This window comes from Carassius carassius, chromosome 8 (genome assembly GCF_963082965.1).
Source record: "Carassius carassius chromosome 8, fCarCar2.1, whole genome shotgun sequence".
NCBI classification, from domain to species: domain Eukaryota; kingdom Metazoa; phylum Chordata; class Actinopteri; order Cypriniformes; family Cyprinidae; genus Carassius; species Carassius carassius.
The window spans coordinates 27,007,261-27,030,360 of record NC_081762.1 but is presented as its reverse complement, the minus strand read 5'-3'; the positions used below and the strand labels follow the sequence as shown (position 1 = coordinate 27,030,360).

The following is a 23,100-nucleotide window of genomic DNA, read 5'->3' as shown; positions in this document are numbered from 1 at the left end:
AAGACCATTTGAAAGGACACTTTGAGGCTTCTGCATCTGAACTCTTCATATGTAATTACAAATTTGTTTTGATGAAGTTACAATTTAGTGCACATAAAATATATTGACTTTAAATGTGTCATTAATAACACACTAGTTAAAATGATAATGAAGTACTTTATATGCTTTCGTATGTTAGTCAACACATTAAAATAAACACTTCCTTAAACACAATAACATAGGCTATAATATTAACAGTCAAGTTATATTAACATAAGTTAGTGTATTAACACAATTTAACAATGCAAATTATAATATTAACTTATTTAATTCTCTACAAATGTTGCTCATGTCAGTGTAAGTGAAGATACTTTATGAACGGTCTATTCGATGGTCAAAAACTTTAATAACAGCTGTGCACAAAGCTTTATTTCAGCTAAAATCTTTGAACAGTACTAGATTCAACACACTTAAGAAATCAGGCTTTTCTAAAGAACAATCAATATGTATAGCCTAATTATTCTATGAATAATGTTAGAAAAATCTTATGAATTATTCTGTACAAGGTCACAAATGTGAGTGAATTGGTGAAAAATGTAATTTTTCATGTCAAAATCCTCAGACTGGTGATGTTGCTCTTGCTGGGGTCAAAGTGCTCCCAAATACAAACTGTTAGTCTGGATAATATCGCTTGTCGTCTTTGTGGCGTGTTAAAAGGATGATTACAGTTACAGTTGCATTAATATCTGACTGGGTTTGAATCCATAAAGTCCAAAAGAGTCTCTTAGGTCCTAAAAAAGGTTTCATGTAGGCTGTGTTTTTCTTCTGTGTAATTCTTACTACAGTAAAACTGTGCTAATTTGGTGTTAGTCACCACTGTCAAACTGTGTATTTTAAATGTAATTATTTGCTTTATTTGATAACAGAGACAACATCTCGTTTATTTTACTGTAGTATCAATTGTAAGTAACAACTGTAGTGAGCATGCTATTTTGTCAAATCAATGTGTAAGGTGTAAAACTTGTATTCAATGGCGCCACCTGATGGTTGGGAGAGGAACAACAGTTTCCGGTTTTCACAGAAACCGCATGTATAGCACGGTCTCAATAATCATTTGCCAACACTGCCCTCTTGGGGTGCTTGAGATCAGTTAGACAGCCACATGACATACTGTTGACATTATATGGATTAAAACTGGTCAAGATCAACTAGTATTAAAGCACCTGTTAAATACATAAATGTTAAAGCAGTAAGAGCTTTCATCATAATCATGCTATCAAGCTTTCAGGAGTCAAATCTATAATACACCTACCAGAGAGTAATTACACAATCTTACCCCAAAGTGTGTCACTCTAGCCAGCGACTGCCAACACACTACTGAACCAAAACAGGGAGGGTTTGAAATGATTTATTAAAAAAAAAAATCAACACCAAGACATGCTGTAATATAACACTTCCATCACAACAACAGTGAAACTGTTAGACAAACAGTCGTAGAACCGAAAACAAACTCCTGTAACTGATGTAAGACGAGACTCAGATCACATGTCACGTGACGCGGCTCTCAGCTGAACTTGGCTTTGGAGAAGTCCATCTCTGGATGCTGAGCCATGAACCTGCAGACACACCAAAACACAAGAACAACATCAGAGCAGACCTCAAACTAAAACACACAGGTCTGCACAGACCCAGGGGATTTCTATACGATACCGCTGAAAGGTTAGTGGTCATTATGATTGTTTGATGTTTGTGAAAGACGTCTGCTGTACGGTGCCCAGGAGGGGACATGTTCGGTTCACTAGTTTTGTCGCGATGTCTCAAGATCTTATGTTGAGGGAATTACATTTTTTTTTTTATGTAGGCAGGAGTTTAATGGGTAAACACACCTGTGTGACCAAAACCTGGCATTATCAGAGAACATTTTTATCCATGCCACAGTTTTTAAATCCTCTTTTTATTCAATATTTGTATATTATTATTATTATTATATAACTATAATGCAATAATAACAATAATAATAAATTAACTGGTTAGGGCTTTATTTTTGTATTTGTTGTTATAGTTGCTTATTTCCTTTTTCAATTCGTGTATCATGATACCTCATTAAGGTTCTGTATAATTACGCTATTATTATTAAGCTTTATTGGCAGGTTGAGCATTTACAGTAGGCTATTAATTACAGAAGCATTCAGAACGTTAAGTAAAGAGATCAAAATCAAATACATTACAGATATAAAAATATAACCAATAATAACAAATAATAGAAAAATATTATATATAAAAAAATAAAAGGACGATCAGTTGATGAACTTGCAAGACTGTGGGGTGGATAAAAAAAATGTTTTCTTGTAGGAATATTTTATTTTCTGCACTTTATGTAACATTTATTCATGATAAACTTAATTCACGTCCAATACAGTCCGGTAGCCTAGGCCTAAGGTTAATATAAAAATGTAATAATGAAATTATTTTATAATAATTTCTTATTATTTTAGAATAAAATATTAATAAATCAGTCTCTGATAAGACCTTGAGAAATGGATGTCAACAAAATGATCTGGTGGCCACGACATATTAACATGTCCCTTCCTGGTCACCATACTGCTGCACTTACTGATTTATGTGAATATCAGTCATATTGTGAAATAATATTACAATTTAAAATAACTTTTCTATGTGAATATACAGTAAAATGTAAATTAGTCACATGATCCTCCAGAAATCATCCTAATATGCCGATTTGCTGCTCAAAAAACACTTCTGATTATCATTAAGGTTGAGATCAGTTGTGCGGATTAATATTTTTCTGGAAACAGTGATACTTTTTTTAAATTAAAAAATTCATTCGTTTGCTATATAAATCTTTTGCAGCATTATGAATGTTTTATTACTTTAATGTGTGCTCACTGAATAAAAGCTATCTAGTACTGAAGAGACAGTGATGAGGGTCTGCAGGGGTTCTCTCTACGACATCACTTCCTGTTTTCTTCTGTGTGTTCTTACTTCTTCAGGATGTCCTGTTTCTTCTGCTCTTCGGAGGTGGGCAGCCCCATGGACTTCTGCCTCTGATCGTACATCATCTTCTCCACCATGCTGCGCGTCTCCCCATCCAGATCCGACAGCTGAGCGCGGTCAGTTTAAAACACGCCACCAGATGCAACAGTGCGATTAATCACCTTGTCTTGTAATAATCAAGTATGAATGAGTCTGCACCAAAATCCTGAAGTTTCATCAAGCTGTTTTGAGTTGGTAAGAGTTTGCTCTTACCTTGGAGTTCTCAGGGCAGATCTTCTTGGTGTTGAGTTCGGGGTCTGTGGTCACTAACCTGCTCCACCACTCCATCTTGTTTATCTGGAATAAACATGTGCATCATAAGTCTGTCAGGCATATCACAGACTCCAATTAACTCCATCTATGCATGTTCTCTAAGGCTATCAAAAAAAAAAAAATCTAATTTCGAATATTCGTTGGAATTTAATTTAAGATAAAAATCCACATTCAAATGCAAAAACATTGCATTCAAATTTTTTTATGCGTCAGGCTTCCTCATCAGTGGCGCACGAGATGAGGTGATGATGTGTCTTGGCATTTGAATGTTTTTCTTAGTCTATCGAGTTGAAGCCACTAGATGCAGCGCTGCTGTGTTATTCATTCAACAGACTGAGGAAAAAGAGAACATTAAATGTGGAGAAAATCTTGTTTACGTCTAAACTGAAACCAAGCCATTCACACAGAACACACATTTATCATTTTCTAGAGGGACATAATGAAAGTTGAACTTTTAAAATCATGTCTCAAGACTTTATGGTGTTTTTTCCGCATCCCACTGCCTCTCATGTTTTTAAAGGAAAAATTACTCTTTGGGATTTGGGATTTCGGTCCTTTGAATTAAACTATACATACATGATTGCTGCTTTGTTTTTATAAATTGTTTAAGCAACTTAATTATATTCGCTTTTTTTTTCCCAAAGACAGTCGTGCATTAGTGATATTTTGCTCAAAGCGCCCTCTCGTGGCCTCAAGGGGGAGAAGCTAAAAGCTTTTTTCCCCTATAACGAAATTATGCCTTTTAAATTTGAAAATTGATATTATTAAAATTACAAGAGTTTAGAATTGAGTTTTTCTGTCATTTTGACAGCCCTGATGTTCTTTCTCCTCCATACCTTCTCAAAATGAATGGTGAGCACTTTGCCGTCCTCTATGAGCCATGAGCTCTCGTCCACCTTCACCTCGTGGCTCAGCTGTCCGTCGATCACAGGTGGATGACCCTTCAGTCCCACCTTCAGCGAACGCCGCTGGATGTCCACCACCACGTCCTTCCCCTTCAGACGGAAGCTCACGTCGAACGGCACGACCAGCTGCGAGAGGAGACACATCACACACTCCTGGTTTGATACTGGGGGACACGCACTTCATGACAAGTTTTCCTTCATGTCTTTATGCAAAAAACTATTTTTTTCCTTTTGATTGTGGGTAAAGTATTACCATTGCTATTTATTTAGGATGTTTAGGAAATTGTATTCACACTCATGCTCCTAAATACATTTCCACAGTTTGCACTAGTAGTCGACCAATATGTGTTTTTTGACAGCTGATGCCGATATCTGAGGCCAACAGATGACATGTTTTAAAAAATTATTATTATTAATATTTAAGAAATTTACACACTTCACAAGATCTCACAGCAGGATTCGACTAAGTTTGCAAGGTCTGTGAAATTAAATGTTCATTAGACATTCAAAGATTTGTTTAAATTATGACGGAAAGCGAGAAAGGATTATAACGTTTGCCTTTCTATTACTAATAGGCCTAATATAAACAAAATCGTTATAATACTTTCTATTAGACAGAACTGTTAACGATGAACAAGAAAGAGAGTGAGAGCAGTGCCCTGCCTCGAACACATCGCACAAGCAGAAAAACTTATCGGCCGATGCCAATATTTGAAAAATATCAAATATTGTCCGATATATCGGCTTTGGCGATATATCGGTTGACCACTAGTTCGCACACATCTATTTTAAGAAGCAAATTTGAGTGAAATGCTCACACTTTAAAACAAAGAAAGGAATAAGACTCACGTCCACTTCAGACAGGGTCTGCGTCCAGCGGTAGTTTGAAAGGTCTGCTCCGTTCCCAGAATTGGGCTTTATCTTGTCTTTGTCCTTTTCATCTTCCTCTCCTTCGGAGTCCGACTGAGACACACACACATCAGAGAACAGACACTTATATAGAGCCGCTCAAACACATCCTCAGCTCACTTTACACTCGAATATTTGACAATAATGAAATAAACCCCACGTACCCCTTTTCTGTCTTTTTCTGATGTATCGCCGTCTGTTTTCTCAGGTACTTCTACAGTGTTCTTTTCTTCTTTTGTCTAAAAAATTGTGAAAGACGTGCTTACGTGATTTTAAAGGGACAGTATACCAAAAACTGAAAATTGTGTCACCGTTGACTAAAGCTCATGTCGTTCAACCCCCAGTAGACTCAGGTTCCCTTAAAAATATCATTCATTTGTGTTTCGAAGTCCTTTGGGTTTGAGTTAATGTTTCATTTTTGGATGAACTAAGCTTTTGAGGTGTAATAGCATTTGGTTTGTGCAGATTTGGTTTCACAGGCTAATACATCAACAGGGAAGAAATCAGTTTGATGAATGTTAATGGTTTAAGTGTCTCTCACTTGATTTAGTTGTGCCTGGAGTCTGTCGGCCTCCTCGTCTGTGATCTCTTTGATTCTGGGCTCCTCGGTGTCCTGCTTCCTCTTCTTCTCCTCTTCCTTCAGTTTTGCAGCTCTGTCGCTCTTCTCCCTCTCCTTTTCTTGTCTGGACTCTTTCTCTTTCTGGACTTTGAGGGCGAGCTGGTTGTGTTGAGCAAACACCTCTTTAACCAGCTACAGGACATAGAAAGGGAATGCAGATCAATCATTGATTGGTGCTCAATATGTGCTGAATAGCTGAGCTGCACAGATATATCTGCACCTGTACGATCGCTCGCGGACAGACTTTAAAGATTCAGAGAACCTTAAACCTTAAAGCTGGCATCATATCCATTTTAGACAAGAAATATGAAGCTTTGCCAGAAGCAAGCATGAAGATGACCACGCATGAAAGCGCAGTCAACGCCCCCCGTGAGAGAAGAGGGAGAACAAAATGAGGAGGAAGCCGACGTCGAGCCACAGCCCAAAAGAAAAAATTAAGAACTCTGCAAGCACTGTTAATAAATGCCCATTAATAGTGTTCTTATTTAGGAAGTTTAAGTTTTTATTTTATATTCGTTTCCTATTTATATGGTTTTTTCTTACTTAAACTTTGTGTAATTTATTCAGGCCTATTTTATCACTGATACTGGTGTTGTCACACGTCGATTAACCGGTGGGAAACCGGTAGGGATGCGCGGTATACCGGTACTGCAAAAAAAACGGTATATATTATGTTTCAAATGGTACAATATCATAATTTTGCTCAATTCGGTATTTGATGTGCTGCAGTTTCGAAGTTCACCGCTAGCCGGCAGTGCGCTACCCAAACAGACGCGGGTCACTTGAAACCGGCAAAAAGTGACAACGGAGAAACAAGATGGATCAAACTGATCAAGCTAATTCTACACCTTCTAATCATTTGTCGCAACGAGGGGCAACACTTCAAATCTGGCTAAGAATGTGTCTCTAGTTCATCCTGGCTTATTCAAGGAGTTCAGAGATCAACAGGTGAGTCCATCATTTAGCTGATTTAATTTAAACTTTTATTGACAACACTGATCAGCGCACATAGACTACTTATAAGATATGGTAAACACGAAGGCTCAAATGTGCTTGAATGACATGCTGGAACCAATGAATGAAGTTACGGTCTCATAATTTTTGCACTTTCACACAATAATATATTAATTGAATTCGAATGAATAAAGAGATTAGTAATATAAATTTTAGTATTCGTGATACTAAAATAAATGGCATATTACTATTACTCCCGCTGTGGCAAACCCAAGAGGAATCAGCCGAGAGAAAGTAATAGTAGTAATATGAATATCACTAATATTAATGTTAGAATAACACTTTACAATTAAGCTACATTTGTAAACATTCGTTAGGTAACCTGACCTAACAGTATTATAACATTTATTAATCTAGATGAATCAGGAATTCATTTAACTTTTGAGGGTGGTTATTGGTCACCTGTGGTATCGATTTAGTATCGATACCGAGGTATTAGATTCCGATATCGTACCGAAGCCAAAATTGTGGTATCGAGGGGGTGTCGAAATGTTCAGAAACAGAAAACCATCGCTCAGCTTTATCGAATTTTTTTTGTCCTGAAATGAAGAACGAAACGACCTTCATTTGAAGTATACAGGGGCCTTTAAGTTCTCCGAAGCTTAATTTATTAATATGTTGAAATAATATTACAATTTATTACAAATATTTTTTCTACCATAATATATTTTAAAATGTAATTTATTCCTGTGATGCGCAGTTGAATTTTCAGCAGCATTACTCCAGTCTTCAGTGTCACATGATCTTCAGAAATCAGCATAATATAATGATTTCATTATTTCAGATTATTATCAATTTGGGAAAAGTTTTGCAACTTTGCATTTTTTTGCGATTGCTTTTTTCCAATATTCTTTGATTAAATAAATATACATACACACACATACATAATTCTCAATTATTTCTGAAAAGTAGAGAAAGCATCAAAATCCAGACCTTCTCTGGGGCTCCGGACTCTCCTCCCGTGAAGAAATCTGTTTTCCTTCTTAGAAAACTGAAGAATGTGTTCACCAGCTGTCCATAATAATAAGAATAAGAATAAGAATGAATGAGATGCCAAGAGTGATATAAGGTATATCACAACAAACATACAACTTCTCACTCGCGTATTATCATAGGTTGGCTTTTAATCCTCACACACACACACACGCACACGCACGCACGCACGCGCACACACACACACACACACACACACTCACACACTCACACACTCGCGTACGCACACACGTATATATATATATATATATATATATATATATATAAATAACGTTACATACATATCTATGATAATAACACTACCTAATACAGCTCCTGCATACATAAACAATAAATGATAACAGCGTGTTAATGTGCTGTCCTAGCAAATAGTCCAGTCCTCTTTTATTAATAAGATGAACATGTCATCGTGCATCAGTTAGCTCGTCTGCTAGCAGCATGTGTTGACATGTTACCTCCTGCACTCCTCCTTCATGCTGCTGCGCCATGGCCAGCAGCATCCCGTCGTATTTCTCTTCTTCATCACCCATGTTCACTCTTTACTTCAGATAACAGACGATAAAAACTATAATTTGGTGTGTGAGGCTAACGGTCACGCTATCACCCGGTGTGACTACTTCCTAGACACAAGGACCGCCCACGGCTTCTTTACAACCAATCAGAGCGCACACATTTGAAGGACAAAAGCATAAGCCGTCACGGAGGAGGCGGGTCTTAACGCTTACATATGAGACGAGAAGAGCTTTCTAGAGCAGAACTTTCTAGAGACCCTGATACACTTATACACGTTTATATATATATATATATATATATATATATATATATATATATATATATATATATATATATATATATATATATATATATATATATATATAACGTTTAAGTAAAGCTCTTGTAAAAAACAAATTCACAATAACTCAAGAACTAAACTACAAATACAAGGGCAGCATCATTATCATATACTATAGGCAAAAGTAGCCAACAGGGAAAAAAAACTAACTAAATAAATGAAGTAGTGCTGTCGAAGGATTAATCGTGATTAATCGCATCCCAAAATAATATTTTTTGTTTACATAATACATATGTGCGAACTCTGTATACTGTAATTTTTATATACACTATACCTATAAATACACACACATGCATGCATGTTAAAAAAAGTTAATTATATATAAATATTTATGTAGCTATGTGTATATATATATATATATATATATATTAATATATATGTGTGTGTGTGTGTGTGTGTGTGTGTGTGTGTGTATTTTAGTGCTGTTAAACGATTAATCTAAAAAGTTATACAAAATAAAGTTTTTGTTTACATAATATGTGTGTGTACTGTGTATATTTATTATATATATATATATATATATATATACAGTACAGACCAAAAGTTTGGAAACATTACTATTTTTAATGTTTTTGAAAGAAGTTTCTTCTGCTCATCAAGCCTGCATTTATTTGATCAAAAATACAGAAAAAATTTAATATTGTGAAATATTATTACAATTTAAAATAATTGTTTTTAAATTTATTATGCTTTAAATGATCATTTATTTCTGTGATGCAAAGCTGAAGTTTTAGGATCATTATCACATGATCCTTTAGAAATCATTCTAATATGATGATTCATTATCAAAGTTGGAAACAGTTCTGCTGCTTAATATTTTCTCAGAACATGTGATACTTTTTTAGGATACTTTGATGAATAAAAAGTAAAAAACAAAAAAAAAAAAGGAAGAAGAAGCTATGTTTTTAAAATATAAATATTTTGTAATAATAATATACACTACTGGTCAGTAATTTGGGGTCTGCAATTTTTTTTTTCTTTCATTTTTTTTAATAAAATCAATACTTTTATTCAGCAAGGATGTGTTAAATTGATAAAAAGTGATAGTAAAGAATATATATTATTAGAATTTTTTTATTATTTTTAATAAATGCAGTTCTTTTTAACCTTTTCTTCATCAAATATATTAGACAGCAGAACTGTTTCCAGCACTCATAATAAATCAGAATATGAGAATGATTTCTAAATGATCATGTGATAGACTGGATGTTACATGTGACACTGAAGGCTGGAGGAATGATGCTGAAAATTCAGCTTTGCATCACAGGAATAAATAATTTTTTTAAAGTATATTCAAATAGAAAACTATTATTTTAAATTGTAATAATATTTCACAATATTACAGTTTTTTCTGTATTTTTGATCAAATAAATGCAGGCTTGATGAGCAGAAGAAACTTCTTTCAAAAACATTAAAAATAGTAATGTTTCCAAACTTTTGGTCTGTACTGTATAACGAATATACACAGTACACACATTATGTCAACAAAAGGTTTTATTTTAGATGTGACTATTCAGGATTAATCACTTGAAAGCACAAAAATAAAATAATAAAATGAATTACAGTTCCTAAGCAAATGTTATTTTAGTTTTCTTACCATTATTCCCTTATTAGATTGTCATTTACATTTAATTTGTATATGGATTAAACAGTGTATATAAGATTTAATTATCAGCATGGTCACGATGGTGATGATGATTTACTCTGTGGTTTCAGATTGTCTAAGGAAAGTGCATAATGATGTGACAATATTGATAAGAATAGTAATTTGTGTGTGTGTGTGTGTGTGTGTGTGTGTGAAGAGTTAATTTGCAAAAACAAGTTTTAAAAATCAAGTTTTTTTCATTGTTCGTTCGAATTAATCTCATTCAATCTGCAGGTGGGTTATTTTGATTAGGTTCAAAAATAACAAAAAATGCAGCTAACTAACACAATAAAACACCACACACACACACATATATATATATATATACACATATGTACAATTTATAGTGTCTTTTTTTCTTCTTTTTTTCTGTTTATTCTGACATTATTTGCTTGAATATAGATTTAATATCCCCTTACTCATCTTGTCTGCTTCTGAACACAAATGTTGATTAATATGATAATAATTTGAGGTGAATGACCGAGAGCTCAACCTGTGAGCAAGATAACAAATCACTGGGTCCGTTATCTCAGACTCTCAGAAGGTTTTAGCTAATTGTATAATACACTCTGAAATAAAAATGAAGGATATCGACATCCCTCTTCAAACAGTAGAATATAGCCACTGCAGCCACTACTAATGAATAACAAACAGTGATATAAACCTCCAAGAAAAAGAAACCCAAAATACTTTTATCTGTTTAGATTACTGTATATTATCACACTTAACTTTTGGCCCAAACTCAAGCCCGAAGCCAAGATAACGACTCTATTAGTCCTTGGTGACTCGGTACAGACTGAGTTAATGACAGCTGAGCGTGATAAATGTCATTAACCCCTGCTTTCCCCATGCTGACCATGATTCAGCTCATGAACCTGACCGTCTCCACGTGGAGGAAACCTTTTCCATGCTGAAGATTAGTCACATATTACATAAGCCTGGGAGGACTGTCCCATTGACAACAGCTTCCCATCAGAGGAAGATGAGACAGTTCTTCAGCGACGGGCATCCTCGAGGGCTACTCTTCAGCATCCTGAACCGTGAATGTGATGGTTATCCAGACACACGCGGCTGTCACTGTCAGCGTCTGGTGTGCTTGAGAAACCCAGAGACCACCTGCCGCGTGGCCTTTGGGGTCCTGATAAGAACCATTCACTTCATGAAGAGCCTACCTTCCTTCCGAAAGCTGGCGCTCAGGGACCGGCTCGTGCTTGTTGAGAAGCGCTGGGTGGCGCTCTTTCTTCTGGGTCTCGCTCAGGAGCACGTCACTTTCGAGGTGAGGGTGGTCCCTGCGGCCAGCATCCTTAGAAACATACTGATGAGCGGCCGGCAGAAATCAGACGAGTGTCGGCCCACCCTGGGAGGAGTGCAGAAGCTCAAGACGTTCCTCAACAAAGTCTGGAGTCTGGATCTGAGTCTCAGAGAGTTTGCTGGTCTCAAAGGTGCAGTGCTGTTCAGTCCAGGTGAGTTTAAGAAAAAAATAAATGCATGAACATGGCATAAAGTGTGCTTAATTGTATTGAATGTGCACTTGTTGTGTACACTTCATAATAATGTTGAATGGAAAGTTTTACCTTCAAATATATTTAAAATCACATTAATAATAATTTTGTTGCATTTTAAATAAGTACACCTATGACTAACATACAAAAGCACAGGAGTTACTTCATTACAATTTTAACTGTATGTTATTCAATATGGTGTCATTTTATTTAATGTATATTTATATATGTTATACTGTATTATATATATATATATATATATATATATATATATATATATATATATATATATATATGCATGCATTTGTAAACCTAATTAATCAAACAGATAACTCATAATAACAAAGAGAGCCATCAGCATTTAGCTATTCATCTTTTATAATGTTAGTTAATGAAAATACAGTTGTTCAATGCACATCCATAGTAGTCCAGTGTCATGTCACTGAGGGAATGTGATGCTATAATCCTCCCTGTCCATGTCTGCAGACATAATGTTTATTTTTAAACATGCAGGTGAAGGTTCAGATGATAAATACTGTGCATTCTCGTTTAGCTGCACTGGTGTGTAACTGTGGCCCTCTAGAGGTTAAAAATACACTGCATAAATCTTGCGGAAGAACACTGTTTTGGTCGTGCTTCGGTTCTGCTGCGGATGAACACGGTTCGAGGAACCGATGAACAAACACGTGGAAAAATCTTATCACAGCGGATGGGCAAATTAGTTATGATTTTTGTTTGTTTCTACAACCCTGATTCCCAAGAGGTTTACTGTTGCGATTGATCCATGGATGGCCTTTTTTTTTCAGTTTCAGCTTAAACGCTACCCACAGCTTGAACTACTTCACTGTTTATGAAGTGACAATAGCAATCTGTTTTGCACCTTACATTAATAATATCCTATTATTTTTTTCTTATATATAAAAACAGTTAGTATAGCTTTAATATGCATTGACCTGATCGTATTCATTTATCATAAATCATATAAACACAGTTATATTAAAATATTTTTTTCACTGTATAGCAATTTCATCCCTTGCATATAATTTAAGTTAAAAACTGACGTTACAATGCACCCCAGTCCTGATATGAGCAAAGCATGACGCACAAATAAAAACAGAACAAACTATGCAAGTAGGCTATATGTCACAAAAGAAGTTCATTACATTTGAAATGATACAAGAAAATAGATCCAACACTCAGTTTACAGTGCCCATGTTCATAATGTGAGGAACTACACCTTTGGTTACTCTGCTGTATATATAATCTGTTACATAAACCAGTCATGTGCAGTGTGGTTCCTGTATTCTGTTTCTGGTTTTCTTCTCGTTGTGTGATGTTTGAGATGTGGAAGAGATGGTGATGACAGGCTGTTGTGTTGTGTCAGATGCTGCTGGACCGAGGAGCTCAGAAGAGATGGCAGGACTGCAGGAGGAGGCCCAGAGAGCTCTGCACACGTGGCCCACAGATCAGCGCTCACTCACCCACCTGCTCTTCATGGCCAGCGCTCTACGGGCGGAGGCCCAAAGCCTGGTGACAGAGCTGTTTTTCAGACCCATCGCTGGCCAGATGGATCTCCATAAACTCCTGCATGAGATGATTGTAAAACAGTGAACTGCTGCAGGAACGAGTCCTAAAACCTGTGAATGAGTTAGCATTTTTGAACTTTCGGTTCCATCATTTCAGAGTCAATATGTTCCTTAAAAGCCAGCCGTTTTTTGTTTTTGTGTAGATTTTAAATAAAGTTGTGACGACTCCGTGATGGTGATGTTGAAGTCATGTGACCATGGTGTAGTTCCTTTGTAGCCTACATTTAGCTTTTTACTGAATAAAGTCATTATTTCTGTTTTCTTTGCACAGAAAAGTATTCTCGAAGCTTGATAATTATGGTTGAACCGCTGATGTCACATGGACTATTTTAATGATCTCCTGCTACGCTTCTGAGCCTTGATCGTGGTAGTACCCTTGCAGTCTACGGAGGGTCAAAGCTTTCGGATTTCATCAGAAATGTCATAATTTGTGTTCTGAGGGTGAAATGAAGGTCTTACAGGTTTCGAAGGAGATGAGGATGAGTAATTAATGACAGAATTTACATTTTTGGGTGAACTATCCCTTTAATGCAGTTGTATGCAGGCTTAAAAATTTCTATGTTCATTTCTGAATATTTTCTCATATTATCACAAAATTTGTATTGGTCTCAGAGCTTTTTTTCTGCAATAGTCCGAAAGGCAATGGAAAAATCGGAGCGGTTACATGTTAAAAACATGTTTGTTTCTTAAAAAAATGCAGCTTTTCAATTCACAAGATGTTAACTGATTTACTGGAGTGGTGTGGATTATTGTGATGTTTTTATCAGCTGTTTAGACTCTTATTCTGACGGCACCCATTCACTGCAGAGGATCCACTGGTGAACAAGTGTTGCAATGCTACTTTTTCTTCCCCAAATCTGATGAGGAAACATTTTTGACCCCCTGGGGGTGAGAAGTTTCAGCTAAAACGTCCATTTTTGTGTGAACTGTTCCTTTAAAAGACCTCTGAGCTCCTCTCTGTTGAGCACCAATATGAAGGCAGTGTTGTTATTCCCCTTCTGTGACAAGAGCTCGTCAAACCTGTTGCGTTTGTTTGCTGTTGTCAGAGCTCTGTTTTATTTGAGCAGACATAAAATCATGTCTCCAGGCTTATAGTACTGCACAAACACACCTTAATTCAACTAATAAAATGTTCTTATACCTCGCAAGCTTGGGTTTCGATGCTACCTAAACCATGTGGAGTAGATGAATCATACACCTGATGATTCATAGAGACATCCTGGACATAGAAACGTTTGACAAACACACAAATTACCCTGTATTACCCTGCAAAACCCCCAGAGGAGGCTTCAATAAAGAAGGGCGGATTGTTGTTAAACTGATACAGAAGCGACAGTAAGCCAATGATTAATCACATCTAGACTTATTTGATGCTGAACAAATGACATGACAGAATCAGACTGATTCATAAATGATTGACTGACACAGAACACGATTGCATTACAACCACATAACTGTTACAGTGGTCTAAACAGACAGATCCGTAAGCCACTGACTGCAAAGGTCGTGTGAGGTCGTGTTGCTGTGGTTTATGGGCCGGTGTATGTAGGTTAAGAGTCAAGAATGGGTTGTGGTGAAAGCGCTGTAAACACTGCTCTGGTCTGTGTAGGTTAGACTTAAAGGCTATCTATGATTAGTGACATATCAAGAGACAGTGTGGCTATACATGTCAAAAACATGAGGTACACTCTTAAAAAATAAAGGCTCCAAAGGGGTTTTCACAGCGATGCAATAGAAGAAGCTTTCGGTTCTAAAAAGAATCATTACTTTTATTGTGTAGAACATTTGAAGAACCCAAATGTCTTTTTTCAACTCTAAATGCGATGGAAATGTATGTTCCTTGGGAAGCAACCATCAGTGCCAATATAGGAGCTTTATTTTTAAGAGTGTAGTCTGAAACTAGTCATAATGGAGCTAGTGCATATATCATAATGCCTTTGCAAATAATGCACCAGCTGTCTGTGCGTTTATTTATAAATTCATAAACATAAACTTCGTAAATCACAAAGGTGGACGATGTATTAAAACAGCTCTTCTGACATCCTGACCAATAGTTTAAATATCAATAGGCTTAAACCATTATTAAACCTAGTGCAAATAACTCCTCCGAAACCATGTTTCCCATAAATGCCTGCAGGACTACTAATCCATTTGATCACAGGCAGCGTGTCTCGTAAGTGTTGTTCAAACGTGACACTTTCACTGAATTTAACCTTAAGACAGAAACTTAAAGTCTATGAATCCAAAAGTGTCAAATGCGATACAAAGGATCAGTTTCAAGTGTTTGCTGAACCACATATTCCTCTGTCCTCTCTCCTAAAGCAAATATCACTTTCTGCTCAACAATTTCCTGGTAGTCTCTGGAGGTTTTATGGTTTCGATATATATGTGTTTACACACCGAATGTGACATTGTGTGCTATGAATCATCATTTAAATAGTTGTGTTCTGGCACCGTTTCCTGCCTCACCTGTGCCGCAGGATGTATGATGGGAAAAATGTCTTTATGTGCATGCTTCAGATGCAACTGATTGAACACTGTGCATGTACTCTGCTGACGTCTTCACTGAAAGCACATGCACAAATTCAGTTTTTACCAGGTTTCTGAGAAAAACATGCACACTATGTAACATCTATTTTTTTAAATCCATGTTTAACATGCAGCAAAGATTTTATTATTAAGCAAACAAAGCATTCTTACATAAGATATTTTTTTTTACTCTTGCACCATTAAAATACATGAAAATAAAGCATTGATTCGATGCTATCCTAGATTTTGCATATGGCAAGTGCATTAGTTGTTTCTATGGACGTTTAAATAAGCATCCAGGCCCATTTAAAACTCTTTAACATTCGTTCTGGCTCAACAAACTTCACTCAAGTGCCAACATTTGACCAATACATTCTTCATCTTAGCAGTACAGGAACAGTTCACTATTTAAAAGTCAAAAATGTACAAAGAAAAAAAACTTTCATTTTTCACACCCTATGTTTCTTCCGTGCGTCACAAAGCATGAGAGTGTTCTGAACAATATTCTGCCCAATCTTTGAGGATAATATCATTAAAAAGTAGTCTATATGACTCATTCGCTACATTAAAAGTCTTCAAAAGCCACTGTGTTTTTAATAAAATGACAGAAATTTGGTTTTTGGATGAAAAATCTCTTGAAAAGGCAGAAATGCATGGAAAGTTAAATCATTATGAAAGCATCAGTGATTACTATTATGGCCATATTGCTCCAACAGTATATGTGCATCTGTTGTCTATACAGACTGTTTCTCATTCTTCATTCTCAGCAAGTCACTTATGTCTTCTAGACAGCGATGCGGAGATACTTCACACATCCCTCTCAAGAAAATATGAAATAGATACATAAACACACCTATCATTTGAGATATGCTAAAACATCTACCCATCAAATCACAATTTTTAGGGGTACACTTCAAAATCAGCCACTGACTCCAAGCCAGGGGACATATTCTTCAGAAGCATCTGTGTGGACATGAAGACGGGACACGCTCACGCTCGTATGCTGCTGGGGAGTAGAGGAGCGTCCGATGTGATCCGCACACCGGTCTCCTGCAAACTCGGAGAGAACGCTGCAGGGAAACGAAAAGGAGATAAAAGATTCAACTTAATGTGCGATTTCATCCCATAGGAGTTCAATCATGAGAAACCCGAACCGAGCTCATTCTGAAGCCCTAGGTTTCTGAGCTCACAGATTAAATTAGATTTGTACAAAACGTCCAGTTACGGAAACATAATGTAGAGAGAAAACTGCTCCGGTTCCTGCTGCTCTGCATATGGTTTTATTTATCTGTTTGTTTTATGAATCATAAATCCTTCACAATGTAATGCGGTTCTACAAAGAGGCTGTTAGAGGTATTTCTGAACTACACTTCCCTTGTGAACGGAAACAAGAAGTGCAAGTAATTGTTCTTGATGTGCACTTGTAGTGCACGTAAAATCATACAAAGTATATTTTCAAAACGCTGGACTTGCAGGTAATACACAATCTGAACAAAAATAAAAGCCCAGTTAGTGGACTTAAGACACTTCCATGACTTTGACGACACAAGCATGCTTTTAAAATGTGCACTTTGTAAATTAAACGCCAAAAGTTCTACTTTTAAATCATCTTTTATTGTGTACATCTATTTTGATGCGTTGACTAACATACTAAAGCACATGAGAAGTACTTGATTATTTTAACTGTATCGTGTTATCCAATATTACATCTAAAGTTAATGTCATTTAAAAGCACTAAAGTGCAACTTCATCATTACAACATGTTAAAGGCAGTACATTTGAACCATATTTCAAAGACAACTCAATTATGGAAATACATATAAAGATAAGTCAAAGGTCAAATGATCACTCCAAGTTCAACTAATTGCATTGAATTTACATTAGTATTTTTAATTTATTTGTAAGTAACAGTTAAGTGTCAGAAAATATTATATTGGTTCACTCGAGTTTAATCTGGTAAAGTACATTATTTCTGTTTTTAAAAGTATGCTAAAGTGTATTTGTTTTCCACATGGGTTGACATGAACAGAAAACGCACAGCCTTTGAATAAGCTTTCAACTCACTGCATTTGAATCTCATTTCACACGTGAAGCGGATATTTACATTTCATTTCTTAGAAACACAGCAGGAAAAAACAGCCAGCTTGTTTTAAGAGGGGACTATTGAATGTGTGATTATGAAGGTGTCTGACCAAAAAAAAAAACAATTAAAATAAGAGAGAGAGACTGAGAGAGCAGTATAAGTGAAACATGCAGAAAGACACTTAAATATTTTAACATGACCCTACAGAAAGCAAGTAACAAATCTGTGCTCTCAGAACGGCATGCTGAACGTTATCATACTCTAAACTTCACGTTCCCACAAATGTTTCTATAATGGCAAAAAATCCAGCTGTTGCTTGCCAACATTGCAGAGCATGAAAACAACATCAAGCAAACAGAGGGGAGGGATAAAGCAGCGCTGATGAGGAAAAGAGAGACATTCAAATTCAGAGGAGTGTAAGCGATCAGATGGCTCCCAGACAGGGGAGCATTGTTTGTGGCAATGTGGTCGGTTACATCACAAACCCACACACCCCTCGCATTCTTCCAGAGCCACTCAACAGCCTTTAATACACGCAGGGAGCCAGCGAACTGCACGAGCAAGAGGACTTCGCTTAGTTTTAGGAAAAACTAACTGCGGGTGAATCTCATGAAAGTCCCGGTCATATTTCACCCCAAAATCACACAACAGAAATAAAAAGATATTTTGCAGGTAAAAAGAAAAGAAAAATGAAATTATATTGTAATGTACACTAAAGTTTGGGCTCTGTACGATTTATTAATGCTTTTGAAACAAGACCCTTTTGCATTTATTCGATCAAGAATACAGTAAACAGTAATGGTGCTAAAGAAATCAGAAATCACTCTAGTCTGGTAACTGCCAGATTTCTTCAAGATTACCGGATGAATAGAAAGTTCAAAAGAACAACATTGTTAAAAATCGAACCTTTTATGACGTTATAAACGTGCAACCTTGTTTCTTTCAAAAACTTTTGAACAGATGTGTATTACTGAAAAACAAATATTCAAACTGCATTCATACATCATGGGAATTTTAATATAGTCATGAAAATAGCTTTGGGGGTGAAATGCATCCTATGCATGTTTTCGTATTGCCAGAATCAATCACAGTTTTGTGTTTTAAGTGAAAACCAATGTAAATATCTCATAAAACCAAATCCTCTACTTACACTGGCTACTGTTGTTGCGTAACTTCCTGGCTTCAATGTCATCTGACCTCTCCATTGAAATCTGCAACTCTAAAGACAGAACAAAACGGTTTATTTACTCATCCAGATGTCACTGTATGCAACACATGGCAAGCAGTGGTTTCCAGGTGCACTCAGGATACTAATAAAGCCGAAGTTACTGACTCAATCTTACTTTCTAAATATATCTGCCAACAAGAAGTACGACACACACTGAAAGTTCAGAGCGTGACAGCATCTGAAACCATTCACTTTTAAAAGGTATAAAAAAAAGCCTCTTGTGTTCCACTAAAGTTGGGAAAGAAACGTGTCTGAATGATGCCGAAAGTTTAATGTTTGCAAAAGGCCAAAAGTTTCCGTTTCAGTCTAGCTTCAAGCATTCTTTTGGCCTTTTATGCCTTTCTCATTTCAATCAACCAATCAGAATTGAGGGATACGTTTACAGGAAATGTCAATTTTAGCCTTACAACCAGTTACGTGCTCCTAAATCATTGTTATTCAACTGTCACTTCCCTCTGATTTGAGGGATAAATTACGGGTTGGGTCTCTATTTTTGAAGAATAATGTTGATCCAGGGACATGTTGATCCTTACTTGGCAAAATCACATTGACCTAATTTCACCTCGGCTCAGAATGCTTTTATGAGGCAAGGTTAATGTAAACACAGCCCACTGTGAACACCCTTCACTTCAACCTTTTCAAACTCTATAAATGATTATTTTAGGTTCAGGTGTGTGTAAGGATTTGGAAACGAGCAGAGCACGGCTGTTTCTGAAGTATCTGCCGTTCAAAACTAAACTGAGAAATGACTCGAGAAAGAATCGCAATGCATTCATAAAATCTCAGGCATTTTTTCGATTTGTGATGCGTAGATTTATTTTCCCAGCCCTGTTTTATTTACTAGTGTAGATATTGAGGAAGAGACACAGAAAGTGGTAGCCAGCACTCACTTCCATCGCTCGTGGAGTTGAAGCTGCTCTTCTGGCTGTTCCTCTTGCTGTTCCAGGTGTCATTGCCGCTGTCCCGCTGCAGCTCCTGGGGCCTGACCGCCGGCTTCTTCTTACTCTTGCGTGTGCTGATGCGAATGATCTCTCGCACCAGCCGGCACTCGGCCTCCTGCTCCTGCATGTTGTGCTCCTCCACGATATCCGAGATCAGCTGACTGATCTCCCGGGAACGCCGCAGGAACATGGAGTCCGTGGTGCACTTGGCCAGCTCGTTGATCTCAAACTCAGAGAAGACCTCCATGAGCTTCCGGGTGATGAGTTTGTCCACGTCTTCCATCCCGCTGCCGTAGATCAACTCATCCTCCGGTAAGCTACTGAAGTAACTCGGACTGTCCATCTCGAATTTGGAAGTGGAAAACGACATGTGATCATCATCTTCTTCAAAGACGGACGGGTCCACTTTGACGCCACCAATGCGGATGTCGGAATAGAAGCCGTTCTCTGTCTGTGGAGGACTTGATTGGGGCTCCACTGGCGCTTTGGGAGCTGAGCTTTCGCTCGAAACGAGACAAGGCAAGCGCCGGCACACGCGGTACAGTCCACAAGTCAAAACACTGCAGAAGAGCCTCCTGCAGCTTCTCACAGAAGCACACGGTCCGCACACACACGACCCCGAGACGGGCTCCTCTTTGACCGGGAGAAAGCTTACGGTCTCAGGCCCGGTCGTATTTCCATTGGCATCCTTGTTGACTTTGTGCCTCACTCCGAAGTGCTGGATCTCAATTTCGACGGGGTCGACAGAGCGCTCTCGGTATGGCCCTTCCCCAATGGGACCACTGGTCCAGGACGGGGTGCTCTCCATAGGGACAACACTCGGCCCAGACCCTCCTCTGGTTACTGTTTCTACTGTTCCCTGACGCTGGACTGAGGCCTCAGGGTCTGTTAAAGAGAAACCGACATAATAGGAGAAAACTGGGAGGAGACAAAGGTTTTTCCTTTCACTTGCAAACAGCCTCGTAACAAAACTGCAGCGAGTTGTCCCAAATTTCCCTAGGAGATGCAAACCAACCAGTTTAAGAGCTGTTTTGTGTTTGCTTTCTTGCCTATTGTCATTGTTAATATGATAGTGAAAGTAAAACTTTCACCTCAATAAAAGTGTGTTGACTAAAGCCTTATGAAAATTAAATTACTTATGTACAGTAAATAAACTATACATTTTAAAATACAATACATTTAGGCCTAGTTAACCTTTTATCCAAAGTGACTTACAAATGAGGACAATGGAAGCAATCGAGTCAACAAAAGAGTGATATGCAAGCGTTATGACAAGACTCAGTTAGCCTAATGCAATACACATACCAAGGTTTTGTTTAATTGTATAATAATAATAATAATAATAAAAAAAAAACAGATAGAATAGAAAAAGAATAGAACAAGATAGTGTTAGGCTAATTGTATAATAAAAACATAATAATAAATAGAATCCAAAAAGAAATGAGAAGCTATTGTTCGTTTCTTTTTAAAGAAAACAAGCAGTTAGTAAATGAATAGAGTGCGAGTCCAGTCAAAATGCCATCTTGTAACATAATCACTGCATTATATACATATAAAGTTTGTCCTGGCACTACTGCTGCCGGTGTTCACTATAAATATAATATGGATATAAAGTGTACCATTTTCCTATTTTAAGCAGACTTGTTTCAAATGTAATGGTGACGTTTAGAGGACAATATCATTCTGGGAATCTCCACATCACTCTGAACAGTAAAAATCTGTCACAATAACATTTATAGGAATATTTTGATAATCTAACAATATATAAATAACAGCTTGCATTAATAGATTGTATATCAGAGACACTTATTTTGTTATTATTATTATTTACACTTACGCAATTTGAGAAAAAAACATCGTCAAGGAAATAGTTGATGAGAGTTTTGCATTTCGAAATACGGAGTATGTTTTTCGACACTTCAGGAACCATTTTAAAAGCAGTCTAAACTAGGTTTGATGACATCCAATAAACATTTTTGAAAAAAATCAATTTTCTCGGAAAAGTTACAAAGCTCACACTGTCCCCAGAAAACATACAGCAGTTTGCCGCAAGAAAAAAAAATCCAGGCAAATCACAGACATGCGGCTTTTAGAAACAGACCAACTAGTGAACTAGTTTACCACAGCGGAAAACATTTTACATAAGCCAGACAATGATAAAGAGCTAAATTAATAAAGAAAAAACTAAGTTTGTTATTGCTGGACTTTACTCACACCATATGGGGGAAATGTCGCAGTCTGACGAGTTTCTGCCGGAAGTCCGGAGAGCACAAAAGGTCGATCGACCTGGACTTGACTATTAGTCCACAAATATTCGGCCGGTGCTCAATAAACTACATTTAAATTGAACTACAAAGAGCAAACGGTGAAGGGAATTGATCAGACCTGCACGCTCGTATGAACGCACACAGGTAAGTACACCTACCTGACTCAACAGGTACATCCGATCAGGGCATGGGCACTGATGACGTCACGCGCAGACAGCGATCCAACCACATTTCATTGACGGTCAGTCACTTCAGCTGACGTTTGCAACTGAGGCCATACGTAAATGAAAAATAAATGAATGAAAAATTAACTTTTGCCGGGTAATCTAGTTCATCTACATTTTAATATGATGCATGCACAGTGAACGTAGTTGCGAGATGTTCATCCAACAGATGGCGTCATTGTTCCTCAGATACCAGGAAGGTTTCTAACAGTGAATTAATTTCGTCCATGTGTCACACAATGCTGATTAAAAGAGGCAAAAATAACACTTTTGTTGAGTTACACATGCAACTAGGTCAGTTTGGTACCCAAAGTCTGTCTGGCTGGATTTAAAGATGCTGGTTAATATGGTCGAGCATGTGGACAATCATATTTCTTGATCAAAATCCCAGTCTTGGTGAGGCATCAGTGTAAACACAGTTGGTTTGCATCCGTCTGAATCTAAATGTTTAATGGAAGAAATAAACTTGCATGTTACGTTCACACACACAAAAAAA

At 37.0% G+C, this 23,100-nt stretch overlaps 3 protein-coding genes across 4 annotated transcripts; 1 reads left to right on the top strand and 2 right to left on the bottom strand.

Moving 5' to 3' along the window:
* Positions 1-1,371: 1,371 nt before the first annotated feature.
* LOC132144793 (nuclear migration protein nudC-like) lies at positions 1,372-8,388 on the bottom strand. The gene is made up of 9 exons (XM_059555364.1): positions 8,202-8,388; positions 7,687-7,764; positions 5,662-5,871; positions 5,285-5,359; positions 5,061-5,174; positions 4,143-4,337; positions 3,247-3,330; positions 2,983-3,101; positions 1,372-1,595 (listed from the first exon to the last, which is right to left on the bottom strand). Exons 1-9 carry the CDS (start codon positions 8,274-8,276, stop codon positions 1,544-1,546), a joined length of 1,002 nt encoding a protein of 333 aa, XP_059411347.1. The 5' UTR covers positions 8,277-8,388; the 3' UTR covers positions 1,372-1,543.
* A 2,838-nt stretch (positions 8,389-11,226) lies between these two features.
* Positions 11,227-13,357, top strand: nr0b2b (nuclear receptor subfamily 0, group B, member 2b). The gene is made up of 2 exons (XM_059555438.1): positions 11,227-11,707; positions 13,131-13,357. The coding sequence occupies exons 1-2, from the start codon at positions 11,227-11,229 to the stop codon at positions 13,355-13,357; spliced, it is 708 nt and encodes a 235-aa protein (XP_059411421.1).
* Positions 13,358-16,598: 3,241 nt separating this feature from the next.
* Positions 16,599-22,675, bottom strand: LOC132145669 (keratinocyte differentiation factor 1-like). Of its 2 annotated transcripts, none has more exons than XM_059556851.1 (4): positions 22,539-22,675; positions 20,063-20,998; positions 19,095-19,163; positions 16,599-16,931 (listed from the first exon to the last, which is right to left on the bottom strand). In XM_059556851.1, exons 2-4 carry the CDS (start codon positions 20,919-20,921, stop codon positions 16,852-16,854), a joined length of 1,008 nt encoding a protein of 335 aa, XP_059412834.1. In that variant the 5' UTR covers positions 20,922-20,998; positions 22,539-22,675; the 3' UTR covers positions 16,599-16,851. The 2 variants fall into 2 exon arrangements, with proteins under 2 accessions (XP_059412834.1, XP_059412833.1); XM_059556850.1 differs by lacking the exon at positions 22,539-22,675 and adding an exon at positions 22,328-22,532.
* Positions 22,676-23,100: the final 425 nt, after the last annotated feature.

Excerpts from the sequence above, each read along its gene's own strand:
- LOC132144793 (XM_059555364.1), bottom strand. The coding sequence starts at position 8,276 with ATGGGTGATGAAGAAGAGAAATACGACGGGATGCTGCTGGCCATGGCG. Across the intron at positions 5,360-5,661 it reads TCCAGGCACAACTAAATCAA|ACAAAAGAAGAAAAGAACAC; the intron begins GTGAGAGACACT and ends ACAATTTTTTAG. Across the intron at positions 3,102-3,246 it reads TCTGCCCTGAGAACTCCAAG|CTGTCGGATCTGGATGGGGA; the intron begins GTAAGAGCAAAC and ends GACCGCGCTCAG.
- nr0b2b (XM_059555438.1), top strand. The coding sequence starts at position 11,227 with ATGAGACAGTTCTTCAGCGACGGGCATCCTCGAGGGCTACTCTTCAGC. Across the intron at positions 11,708-13,130 it reads TGCAGTGCTGTTCAGTCCAG|ATGCTGCTGGACCGAGGAGC; the intron begins GTGAGTTTAAGA and ends GTGTTGTGTCAG.
- LOC132145669 (XM_059556851.1), bottom strand. The coding sequence starts at position 20,921 with ATGGAGAGCACCCCGTCCTGGACCAGTGGTCCCATTGGGGAAGGGCCA. Across the intron at positions 19,164-20,062 it reads CAACTCCACGAGCGATGGAA|AGTTGCAGATTTCAATGGAG; the intron begins GTGAGTGCTGGC and ends TTCTGTCTTTAG. Across the intron at positions 16,932-19,094 it reads ACGCAACAACAGTAGCCAGT|CGTTCTCTCCGAGTTTGCAG; the intron begins GTAAGTAGAGGA and ends GTTTCCCTGCAG.